The 12,394-nt window shown below is 33.3% G+C and overlaps 1 protein-coding gene across 5 annotated transcripts; it reads left to right on the forward strand.

The window, feature by feature from the left end:
* Nucleotides 1-4,514: 4,514 nt before the first annotated feature.
* LOC122026364 lies at nucleotides 4,515-11,257 on the forward strand. Of its 5 annotated transcripts, none has more exons than XM_042585051.1 (7): nucleotides 4,515-4,747; nucleotides 5,426-5,520; nucleotides 7,304-7,448; nucleotides 7,831-7,901; nucleotides 7,993-9,816; nucleotides 10,122-10,254; nucleotides 10,332-11,257. In XM_042585051.1, the coding sequence occupies exons 3-7, from the start codon at nucleotides 7,316-7,318 to the stop codon at nucleotides 10,946-10,948; spliced, it is 2,778 nt and encodes a 925-aa protein (XP_042440985.1). In that variant the 5' UTR covers nucleotides 4,515-4,747; nucleotides 5,426-5,520; nucleotides 7,304-7,315; the 3' UTR covers nucleotides 10,949-11,257. The 5 variants fall into 5 exon arrangements, with proteins under 5 accessions (XP_042440985.1, XP_042440989.1, XP_042440984.1 ...); XM_042585052.1 differs by lacking the exon at nucleotides 4,515-4,747 and adding an exon at nucleotides 5,292-5,318; XM_042585055.1 differs by lacking the exon at nucleotides 5,426-5,520 and having other exon boundaries at nucleotides 10,335-11,257.
* Nucleotides 11,258-12,394: the final 1,137 nt, after the last annotated feature.

The following is a 12,394-nucleotide window of genomic DNA, read 5'->3' on the forward strand; positions in this document are numbered from 1 at the left end:
AAAATCTTTAAAAGCTTGAAATGCTTGTGATTTTTCTTTGAGAAATTTAATCTGTATCTTCCTTGTGAAGTCATCAATGAAAGTAATAAAGAACTTACTCCCATCAAGTGATTCTGTTGGTATATTTCTACAAAGGTCAGAATGAACAAGCTTCAATGGTCTTTTTGCTCTCCAAGTTGCTTGTTATGGAAATGGATCTCTGTGTTGCTTTCCAAGTTGGCATGTTTCACAAACTTCTTCAACTTGGTCAATCTTTGACAGCCCTCTAACCATCTATTTTATTGATAACAACTTTAAACTTTCATAATTCAAGTGTCCAAACCTATCATGTCACAACTTTGAAACCTTTTTATCAACAGCAGCAAAACAAGATAAATTTATAGTTTCAAGTTTGAGAGGAAATAAGTTGTTAGAGGTCATACCAATCTTTGCAATAACTTGATTGCCTTTTGATATAGTGCAAGCATTATAACTCATATGCAAATCATATCCTTTCTTCGTAAGATGACCAGCACGGAACAAATTACTTTGAAAACCAGGAACAAAATAAACTTCAGACATTTTTTCAATATTTCCAAACTTAGTTTTAAAGCAAATCTCACCAATTGCTTCAATTTTATGAGTACTAGCATCACCAATCATCACTTCACCATGATCAATTTTAGATAGACTGGAAAATAGTTTTTTTGTTACTTGTCATGTGTTTGCTAGTCCCACTATCTAGGTACCACATTTCATCAACTTTGTTGCCGTTCGAAGCAAGCAATAAAGTTTCTTCATTCTTACTTTGATGAATAAGGTCACTTTCAGTTTGCTTGTCATCTTCTTGCTTAAACCAACAATCTGTAGCTTTATGTCCAGGCTTGCGGCAATGACTACACTTGATGTAACCATTTTTCTTATCATCTGTGTTATTTGTGCTAGCAATCTATAGCTTTATGCCCTGGTTTTTGACGATAGCTACATTCAATATAACCACGCCCTCGACCTCTTTGATATGTATCATCTCCTCTTCCTCTTTGAAACTTAAAACTTTGGTTTTCATTGCTATTATTTTGATGGTATTGTTGAATATTTCTTCCTCTTCTGTGAGAGCTTGAATCATCACGCCCTCTGAAATTTTTGCCCTTACCATGATAGGATGAACTACAACCTCTAATTGAAACATGGGATTTAAGAGTTTGATCAGATTATTGTGATTGGGGAAATAATAGACTAATCTTCACTTCGTGGGCTTTCAGAATGCCTTGTAGATCCTCCAAAGTCATACTCTTCAAATCTCTTGTCTGCTCAATAATAGAAACAAGACTAAAATATTTTTCAGGAAGAGAACGAAGTACCTTTTGTACAATTCTAAGATCATCCAAAACATCACCATTCGAAACCATTTGATTCACTATAGACCCGACTTTTGTAAAATACTCGACAATACTATCATTGTCTTTCATCTCTAATTTTTCAAATTCTGATCTCAAAATTTGAAGTTGAATATTCTTCACTTGTTCATCACCTTTATAAGTTTTTTTGTAGAATTTCCCAAACTTGCTTTGATGTTGTTGCTTTGCGGATTTTCTCATACACCCCTTTGTCTATTGCGAGATTGATCTGATTGAGAGCATGAGTGTCCTTCTTCTGATTATCCACCAAAACTTTTTTTTTAGCATCACTCAAGGTGTCTTCATCTTCAGGCTCAATAAACCCTTTATCGACTATATTCCATAAGTCAAATGCTTTCAACCAAACTACAAATCTACTGCTCCAATAATCATAATTTTCTCCGTTGAAAGTATGTGGAAATGGAGTAGCAATATTTCTAGATGTCATTTTTCTTGAGTTTCAACTCGCTCTGATACCAATTGATGGGGGGAGAAGATAAGATAGTTGAGAATAGAAGAGGAGTGTAACAATTTAGAGGAGAAATATAGCTAAAAAAGAAATGTAACCTTTTTGTTCTCTATCTATTTTTCATGATACAATTTGGCTTATATAGCCATGACAAAGGAAGTCCATAAATAATTTGATTCTTCCTACATTAAATACATTATTATATCAAATGCATGTATTTGATAATTTAACTCATCATGCTAACTTAATTAGATACTAGATAATTCAATCCAACTTGACTTGATGAAGACCAAATCAATTTGGTTTTGAGTTTTGACAATACAATTTGGTTTAGTCTTCAAAGCACGCTATTTGGTTTAGACTTCCAACATCTTTTGACTTAAGCGTCTGAGGATCTTTTTCTTGACCGGGATTTTTGCTCTAATATTTTCAGGTGCTTGGTCTGTGGTGTCTGCAAGATAGTGGATATCATCGGCAATCCCCTCCCCAAGCTCCTGATTCCTCTCTCCGTCAATATTCTCATCATCGTCATCGATACGTCCATCTGATTTAGTTTTTGGACAGAATCACTATCTATTCTATACTGAAATAAGTTATTGTGATCAATCGTGTGCACAAGACTTAAGTTTTGATGTAATTATTATTTGAATAGAAAAATTCTCAACTTTCACTCCTTCACTTGGTCTTCTCTTATTAAATGAGATATGAGCATAAGCTATCGATTTGGAGGGACCATTTGATTATTTCAAGCATGGGTTAAATCCCAAACGCAAATCACACACTTCAATTATTATTTATTTTCGAACAAAACAACAAAATATAGATGAGGCCAAACACTCTACGTCCAGTCCCACTCTAAACTCATGAGTCTGTATTGTCAATTTTGTATATATTTTTACATGCAATTATCATCTTATCCTCTCTGTGAATTAACCTTGCCATAAATGGAAAGGAAGTGATTTATCATTTTATTTTCAAAATAGAAGAATTTTTAATTTTAAAAATTATATTTTTCAAAAATACTCCTAAAAGTTTAAAATTATCAAAATATTTGTTATTATTTGTGTAATCGGTCAATATAGAGAGCTTAATATTTGGTTAAAATCAGACTGATAAATTAAATAAATCAAAAAATTTTTGAATAAACGAATCTCGATTTTTTTTTTAATAAAAATGGAATAAACCGAGCCAATTAATTATAAGTTAATTTAGTTTTCAGACTAAATTTACATAATCAACTAAAATTTTAAAATCTAATTAATCAAATTTAAATTTTATTTAATTAATTATCTATTTTATTTAATTAATTATATTTTTAAATAAAAATAATCACAGTTTAATGGAGTTATAAATTTTAAAATTAAAAGAAAACTGAATTAATAAAAAAATAAAAAATCAAATTAATCCAACTGAATTCTAATTTTTTTTATTCATCCCTATTCACATAGGGATAATAAAAGGGTTAAATATTAAAGGTTTGTTTTTAATAATTTCAAAAAGTTAGTGTAGTAAGTTAGTGTAGTGTGAAGAAAGAGATGTAACTTATGTAAAATTAAATTTAAAAAGCAAATTATCTGAAAATCCCCGAATACAACTTAAATTGTATATCAAGTTAGCATATAAAAAAATATTTTTACTCTTTACATATAAAATTTTATTTGCCTAAACTCCCAATACATAAATATTATTACCTATTTATTCCTTATTTTTTTAGATATAAAAAATGAAATGAGTTATAATTCCTTCTAAATTTAATATATTTAAACTTGAATCGAGTATATTTTTCATCAAATTGAGTAGGTTTTTTATCGCTAATATAAGATTTTTTTCTCGCTAATATAATTCGTCTTAAATTTAACACCATTTAAAAAGAATCTAATGTATTTTTCATCAAATTGAGTACCATTTAAACAGAATCTAATATATTTTTATTTGCTTCAACTCCCTATATATATAAACATCGTTTCCTCATTTTCTTAGGTACAAAAAGTTTAAAATGAGATATAATCTTTTTTTTTCTAAATTTAGCATATTTAAACTTAAATTTAGTATATTTTCTATCAAATTGAGCATGATTTTTTCGCTTAATATAATTTTTTCTAAATTGAGCATCATTTAAAAAGAATCTAGTATATTTTTCATCAAATTGAGCATCATTTAAAGAGAATCTAATATATTTTCCATCTAATTGAGTACCATTTAAAAAGTCGTACTCAATTTGATAGATAATATATTAAATTTTAGTTTTAATATGTCAAATTTAAGAGAAATTATAATTCATTTTAGATTTTTTGTAAAAAAATAATTAGATAAATTGATATCTATTATATTTAGTCCGGGAATAAAAATATTTTTTTAAATACGAGGACACGATATATAAAGTTTAAATTATGATTGAGAATTTTAAGATAATTTTTCTAGACTTGAAGAATGAATAATAAAGAGGTTAAATATTGAAGATTATTTTTTAAAAATAATTTCAAAAAGTTAGTGTAGTTTGAAGAAAGAGAGGTAACTTCTTGGATGTAAAATTAAACTTAAGAAAGAAATATCAAAAGCAAATAGTAGAAAAGGTTAACCTTTTTTTTTTGTTTTTTAATACGTTCAGCAACAACTTCTGCATAAAATAATATATGCAGGTAAATATAATAAACTTTACCTGCTCTGTCTCAATCGGAACAAGGTATATAAAACCAAATCCAATTATTTTCCTTTTTCCACACCCACAAACACGCACACGTTCTCCTCTCTCTCTCTCTCTCTCGCTCTCTCCAGTCGCCGCTGCGGTTGAAGCAGGAACCGGCGTACAAGAACCTGCCGGGTGCCGTCTCGGCGGGAGGTTGTGGCAGCGGTGGAGGCGGAGGGAGCGCGGCGGAGATTGAGGCAGTTAAAGGCCGATAAGGTAGCCGGTGCTGGGTCTCCCAGCCTTTTTCTGACCTCCCCTCACTTTTCCCCCTGATCTATGTTTCTTTCCCCTTTTCCCCGGCTTGGATTGGATTCCTCCTCTGTGTTCCGTACTCATTTTTTGTTTTGCCCTTTCGTCCTTTTCGGAGAGGGGTCTCGATTACTGCAGCTTGGAATGTTGCTTCCCTCGCTGGATTTTGGTGGTCGATTGTGTTCCGAGCTGAAAGTTTTCAACTTTCTCGGAGCGTTTCCGGTTTCGCTACTGTTGCGCTTAATAATTTGGTCGATTGATTGAGTACTCTCTTTGATAAACAGCACCTGGCTCTTTTGGACATTATAACGAGAAAAAGTGCTGATTTTGTTCTGATTTTCCACCAGATTGCCAGACGGCGCTTGGTTCTATGATAGACCCTGTACCCACTCAGCCTTATTTGGAGCAATATTCTTCCACCCCTGTAATTATCTTGCAATTTCCTTTGCTAAAATGACTTTTCGTTTCCCTCGGTCTTATTAGGCGAAGCTAGGAATCCAGCTTTCTGCTCTTTTTATTTTCTAAAAGATTTTCTAAAGTAATTTTCGTTTCCCGAGGGTTTGATTGCTTGTTTTTCTTGCTTTGCATTAGTGCATTTCTTTTGCCCCATGCATTTGACTCTTTGTGTTGTGTTTTATTTTGAAGGTTTTTGCTGATATTTTTGGAGAGCTGTGTCGATCCGTTTCCAAAGTTGTGAACCTTGTTTTTCAAGTCAAAAACTGTTATTCTTTCCTTTAATGGTTTGCTTCTCATGCTTGCATATTGTGTTTTTGTCTCAAATGCTAAATCTTAACATTCAATACCTGCCTTGCTTTATATGTCTGTGCCTTCCATCAAATCTTTTCATCTATTATGATTTCTGTTTCCTTTGATTAGCCTAGGGGGGCTTTCTTCATCATACCTGTGCCATGTAAAAAGATAGTTTTCAAGTTATGGAAGCCTTGTGATCCGTTCCTGTAATATAAGTGGTCTGATCTGTTTTCTCATTTCTTTTTAACATATAACTTCACTATAGTTTACCTTTTTTTGGTAAAAAAAGTTCACTACAGTGTCTTGCATATCTGTATATTTGTCAATTTACTGAACAGCGTGGTCAGGTTTCCGTAATATCAAAATGCGTACTCAACTTTAATATTTACCAAGCACGTAACTTTTTTCCATTATGACCTTATTGTTATGTGGTAGTCTAATGAGCTTGTGACAAAACAATTCAAGGCATGTCGATTTTAGAAACCCACAGCTTTCTATCCTAGCCGAGAGTATGACTATACTCAGAAGGATGTAAGGAGTGTAATAAACTTTGTTTGAAGTGATCCTGAGGTACCTAAGACTAGGAGTGCAAATGAATCAAATCGAACCGAACAATATGAAAATATTAATATTTGAGAATATGAAAATATTAATATTTGAGTTCGAGCTCATTAGATAGAGAGCTCGGACGGGAATTTCACATCTCATATAGAGAGCTGTGGGTTTCTGAACTTGGCACCGTCTTGAATTATTTTGCCACAAGCTCATTAGACTACCACATAATGGGAGCACAAAAAGTTTAGCGGATTGTTATCGCATAGCAGTTGACTATGGGTAAAGGAGGGGCATAATGGGAAATAACTATGTGTTTTGGTAAATATGAAATTTGGGTGCGTATTATGGTATTAAGGAAACCTGGCTACGCAGTTTAGTAAATTGCAGCTATATATTTGGTCTTAGTGGATCTTATGTATTTACATAGTGGATCTTGAATGTATATATAGTGATTCCTTCATTACAACATTAGTCTTAAAGTTATGTGAACATAAATGAAAAAAATATCTAAGTATAGGTCTGATTAGCTTTGTAGGATCAATGAATTGTAATTGTCAAGTAAAAAAATTATTTTTTTTTAGAAAAGTAAACAATATAATGGTTTCATATACGACACAACAAATGATGCTCATTCATAATAATAAGATTTTATATCATTGATAATTAACTATTATCACAAATCAATAATTATCATATTATTATTATTGACAAGAGAAAAAGCTAGGAATAAGTAGTTTTGAATCGAGGGTTTGTGCTCAAAAGTCATTCAAAATTATGACTAAATCAAAGGTAGTTGCTAAAATTATGGCCTGCCATGAAGCTGTTCTTGTAAATGAAGTAATCCATTTTCCATTTTCTTTTAGAATAACGTCCCCACTATATAGGGGCTGTTGCATATCTACATAGTTGATCTTACATGTCCACATAATAGATCTTTCATGTCTACATAATGATTCTTGAATGTCTATACATTGGGTCTTGCATTATGTTTGTGTCTTATGATAAAAGTGATTTGTCTGCTATACAAATAGGAGTTCATTCTTTGGAAAACATAGAGAATTTTCTGTAATCTTGATTTTCATACATGGTAAAAAATTTCATTCACTATAACATTTCTTCTTTCCCCCTCTACAAATTCTTTCTCCTTTTATTTTTCAACATAGTTTATTTTAGCATCAATGAGACATTACAGATATTTCTGTCTATCGTCTTTTTCAGGCAACTCAGTAAATGGTGTCACTAGCAAGTGAGATGGATCCACTGGATTCTTTTCCAGGATGCATGGGAAGAATGATTAACATGTTTGACGATGGTACAAGCATAACCAGAACCAAAATGGTGACTGAGAGACCACATAGAGATGGTACTTCTCTTAATCACATTCAAGTATCGGTCTTCTTTAGCTTGATCAGTTCTGTCATCAAAGGCTAGGTGTTTTGTTCTATCCTCCATGAATGTTTGCAATGTCTTCTAATTTGATTAGGAACCTTGCCACCAGCATCAGTTCCAGTGATCTGTCTTTATCCTTCCTTTTGGAGTTCCTATGTTGGTCTTACTTTTTGAGCTAATCACTTGTTTAATCATCTCCTTTTTTTTTCATTTAATTTTATTATCTTTAACTGATATACAGTTTGCAGCTTTCTGATTTTGGATGTTATGAACTTGGCTGTATTCTGATCTAGGAAATGTATTCCATTCTCGAAGTTGCAGTTTATTGAGTAAAATAATCTGTTGGATTTTTGCAGTTATGACGAACTGTGCAGATATACCGAATGAGCCTATAGATCCTGTTGGAGCTAAGATGGAGGGGAAGCATGTAGTCATTCTAAACTTTCACTGTCTAGCCATCCATGTGCATGAAACCAAACTTATTTTTTAATCCTCCAATCTAATTTACATTTTTATAGATAGCAAGTAAAGACAGGAGTTCACCAAACAAGAAACCAAGTGGAACACCAATCAAAATGCTTATGTCACAGGAGATGCTGGGTGATATAGAGTTCGGTCAGAAGCCTCCAAGTGTTGTCGCAAGACTAATGGGTCTTGATTCCTTACCTATGCAGCAACCAGTTCTAGTTGACAAGAACGTCAGGAACAAGGGGCATCTATTTGACGATTTAACAGAACTTCAACCTCATCGACAGAATGAAGTTGATTGCTTTGACAAATTTATGGTATGTAATAGTCAGTCTTTCATCCATGGGGAAACATTTAAAGATGTATATGAAGTACAGCAACCACCACAAAAGAGTGTTTGGATCGAAAAGCAATCTCTGCAGAAAGAAAGATTTGATGACAATTCATATCAAAGGAGAATGAGCCTTGTCCGTCAGAAGTTCAATGAAGCAAAACTCTTGGCTACTAATGAGGAGTTCATTGATTCTAAGGAGTTTCAAGATGCCGTGGAAGTTCTTAATTCAAATAGAGATTTATTTCTTAAATTTCTGGAGGAATCGAATCCACTTTTCACAAAGCATCTCATTGAGCTCCAGAGTGTGCCTATACCCGCACAAAAAACACGAATTACTGTTCTGAAACCTTCCAGCACCACTGTGAAAAAGATTGACAAACATATTGAGAGGCAATTACTTACAGATTCAGTGGAAAGTATCAGAAAAGATAATAATCATCATTATTGGACCCGTGAATTATTGCAGCCAAAGGGTCAGAATTTGTCTCAGTCGACAAGGATAGTGGTTCTGAAGCCTTGCCGCGAGAGAACTGATTGTGTGATGACTAAACTTCCTAACAATCTTCCAAAACTGACGGATGGTCCACTTTCTGGTGAAGCTATGGCAAATGGTGAATTGACAGGTTCGAGAGAAATAGACAAGGGGATTGTTCATCAGCTGCAAGAAAGCCTGAGTTACAACAAAGAAGATGTATTTTTATCTTCTGTATTGTCAAATGGATATATTGGGGACGAGAGCTCTTTTAATCAGTCAGAAAGTGAGTACATGGAAGATGACATTGGATCTACAAGCGACATGGAAAATGCAACTCCAGCAACAGAGCATTCTTGCAGTTGCATGCATAATATTTACAGTCCTATCTCAGCTCCCTCCTTTACACGAGTATCTCATTCACCAGAGTCATCTGTTACTCGAGAAGCTAAGAAACGCCTTTCAGAAAGGTTGGCTTTGGTAGCTTCAAGTGATAATTGTCATGAGCCAAGCGAATTATGCAGAACCTCAAGCACCTTAGGTGAAATGCTTGCAATTTCTGAACTAAAGATTGAAAGAAGCAAAGATGGACTTGCTCTCTCTAGGAGCAAGTCATCCAAGGAGGAAAATGACACAATGATATCCTCGGCATTCCTGTCTTCATCTGGATCTAAGAATGATGAAAATTTGCATGGCAGCTTATCAAGATCAAAGTCAGTTCCACTTTCTCCATCAGCTTGTGAAGTTGATATGTTGAATGGGGAAATCTCTGGTCCCCTGCTTGGTAAACCCATTGTTCAGATTGAGGGACCCAAGACAAATAATAGGAGATCATCTTTCAAGGATATGGTCTCTAGTTTTTTCTTCTCTAGAAGCAAGAGATCAAGCAGAGGGAAGTCCTTCAGATCTGCCTCAGTGCAGGATGAAAGAGTACAGTTGCAAAGTTTCAGCAGTAATAGTAAACTGAATGATGATTTTTCAGAATCTTTTGAGGAAACTCCCTCAGCAGAGATCATACAGTGTACTGAAAACTTACACGATGAGTCAACTGAAGGGATATTTCATAAGGTAAAAAAACTTCACAAATTGGCTTCATAAATTACACCTTATTCTTTTAATGTCCTCTTTACTTGTTAAATGTTGGTGAATTTGTTAACTTAACTAACACGAGTCAACAATGAGATTGAGGATATCTTCCGCATTCATTTGACTCCCCTTTGACTATACTCTATGTTGTTACAACAATGTTTATGATCTCAATCATTCATAGTGATACCCATACCACACCACACCTTCACATTTTGTCTTTGCTAATAAAAAAGAATGATTCTTCTATGTTCTTATACTTCTAGTATTGTTATATGCATAATCAGGGTGTTGATTCTCTTGAGAAACCCGAGATAATGGGAAACTGTAACCAAAGTTGTTTCAGCCAAACTTTGGCAGCAGACGACGTCAATAATGCTATGTCACAGTTCTGCGCAAGTGCCATCTCTGGTCGTCCACGTAAGTATTTCCCAACTCCTACCACATGTATATTTAGTTATCTCAAGTAATAGCATTCCCTTTATCTTTGTCTCCAGAAGCACTTTCTAGGTCTCCACCTATAGAGTCAGTTCCGCGGTCCTTAATGAGAAGTAGTCCGTACATAGACGTAGCATCAGTAAAGCCCTTGATGCCTTCCATGATTATCTCCAAGGCAGATGAAGAATATGATCAATTTGTTTTTGTGCGAAAGCTGATCCAATCATCTGGGTTAGAGAACAAGAAGAGCATGATTTTTGGTAGGTGGCATTTGCTCGACAGTCCATTGAATCCTTCATTGTTGTATGATTCATTGCACATGGATGACGAGGAAGCCAAGCGAACCGTGAGCCACAGACTCCTTTTTGATGCTGTAAATGAAGCATTATTAGACATTAGCCAATCCACACTGTTTGCCGCCTGCCATGGCCATCATAAGTTTGATGTGATGGGTGTTTCAACATCCGGAGAAGTGTGGACGACTTTAAGAAACCGGTTATCAGATGAGAAGCTTGTGCCAAGTGAACCCATCAGCAGCAGCGCAGTCATAGAGTGGATAGTGAAAAATGAGGTCACAGGAACATCATGGATCGAATCGAAGTGGTTGGAAATTTGTGAATTCTGCAAAGATATTGCTGGGAAGGTGTTGGAAGATCTGATTGAAGAGGCACTGTGAGAATCATAATGCCATTCATGAAGCCAAGGTTTGTTTATCATGTCTTTCTTTAGGGCCCCCCTTTTGCTTAGGGTTATCATTGCCCTTTCCAAGTTAATTATAATACTAGTGTTCATTGTCTATATGCACTATATTAGTAATTCTGGAGCCTGATCAATAGTTCTCATATATTGTTGAGTTGATCTTAATTAGTCAGTCTCATTATTTTAGATTGCGCCTTGGATCAGTTTTTTCTGTATAAGAATTATGTAGCCAATACCAAATAGTTGGGATTCACATCTCTTATTATTGTTGTATGAAGATGTTTAAATCTGACATGGGGTTAGTATTTGGATTCGTTTGTTAGAGTAAATCTAATTCTTGTTCAATGGATGTATGTTTACTTGAAATTTAAAAACAAGAGACAGTTTGAGAGTATTTGCAGAGTTTTGTTTTTGGCAAGTCTTAACTTTTTTAGTTGATCTAATTGATATTTTTGGGATAGGCTAAAATACCTTTAACCCCTGTGTTATCTATCCCATTGTGTTTAAAAAATAATATTTAATTCTCCTTTGACCAAAAGTCAAATGTGAGAAATCTTTTAAAGGTAATTATGTCCTTGTTTTTTTTAATCATTTTTCAATAATAATTTTAAGAGGAAAAAATATATTGAATTGACTATTATATCTTTTGGTATAAATCCTCACAAAATTCATATATGTATAAGCATAAACAATAGAAAAGTAATAAATTTGAAAGGGATAATTAGTTAAAAATTGATTTCATCTTCATCAAATAAAAAAAAAATAGAATTCTAAATTGATGAATTAAAATCAAATAAAGATAGAATAAAGTTCATCATTAAAAATTTCATTCTCATCATTAAATCTGACGTACAATGAAGTAGGAATGAATTTTGTTAGAATTTTGTTTTTTTTTTTTGGTTTGATGAGGATGGTGGAATGAGTTTTTGACCGAGTATCTTTTTCAGACTTGCTATTTTTTTGTTATTTATGTAGGTGCATGTATGAATTTTGAGGGTTTTTACCAAAGGATATAATGATCAATTCAATATGTTTTTTTCCTCTCGAGGTTATTATCAAAAAATAATAAAAAATATAATAATACAATTATCTTTTATTCATTGTATGTCACATTTGATGATGGGGAGAAGATTTTTAACAATGAATATTATTTAATTTTGGTTCATCAACATAGAATTCTGGCTCTTTGTTCATTTGATGAGGACGGTGGAATGAATTTTTAGTTGGTTATCTTTTTTATAATTATTATTTTATGTTATTTATGTGATAGATACATAAATTTTATAAGTGGTTTTATCAAAGGATATAATGATCAATTTAATATATATATATATATATATATATATTTCTCTTAAGGATATTGTTGAAAAATGATTAAAAAAAAAAAGGGTAATTTTCATATTTGACTTTGAGTGAAAGGGAG

The sequence above is a fragment of the Zingiber officinale genome, chromosome 10A (assembly GCF_018446385.1).
Source record: "Zingiber officinale cultivar Zhangliang chromosome 10A, Zo_v1.1, whole genome shotgun sequence".
NCBI classification, from domain to species: domain Eukaryota; kingdom Viridiplantae; phylum Streptophyta; class Magnoliopsida; order Zingiberales; family Zingiberaceae; genus Zingiber; species Zingiber officinale.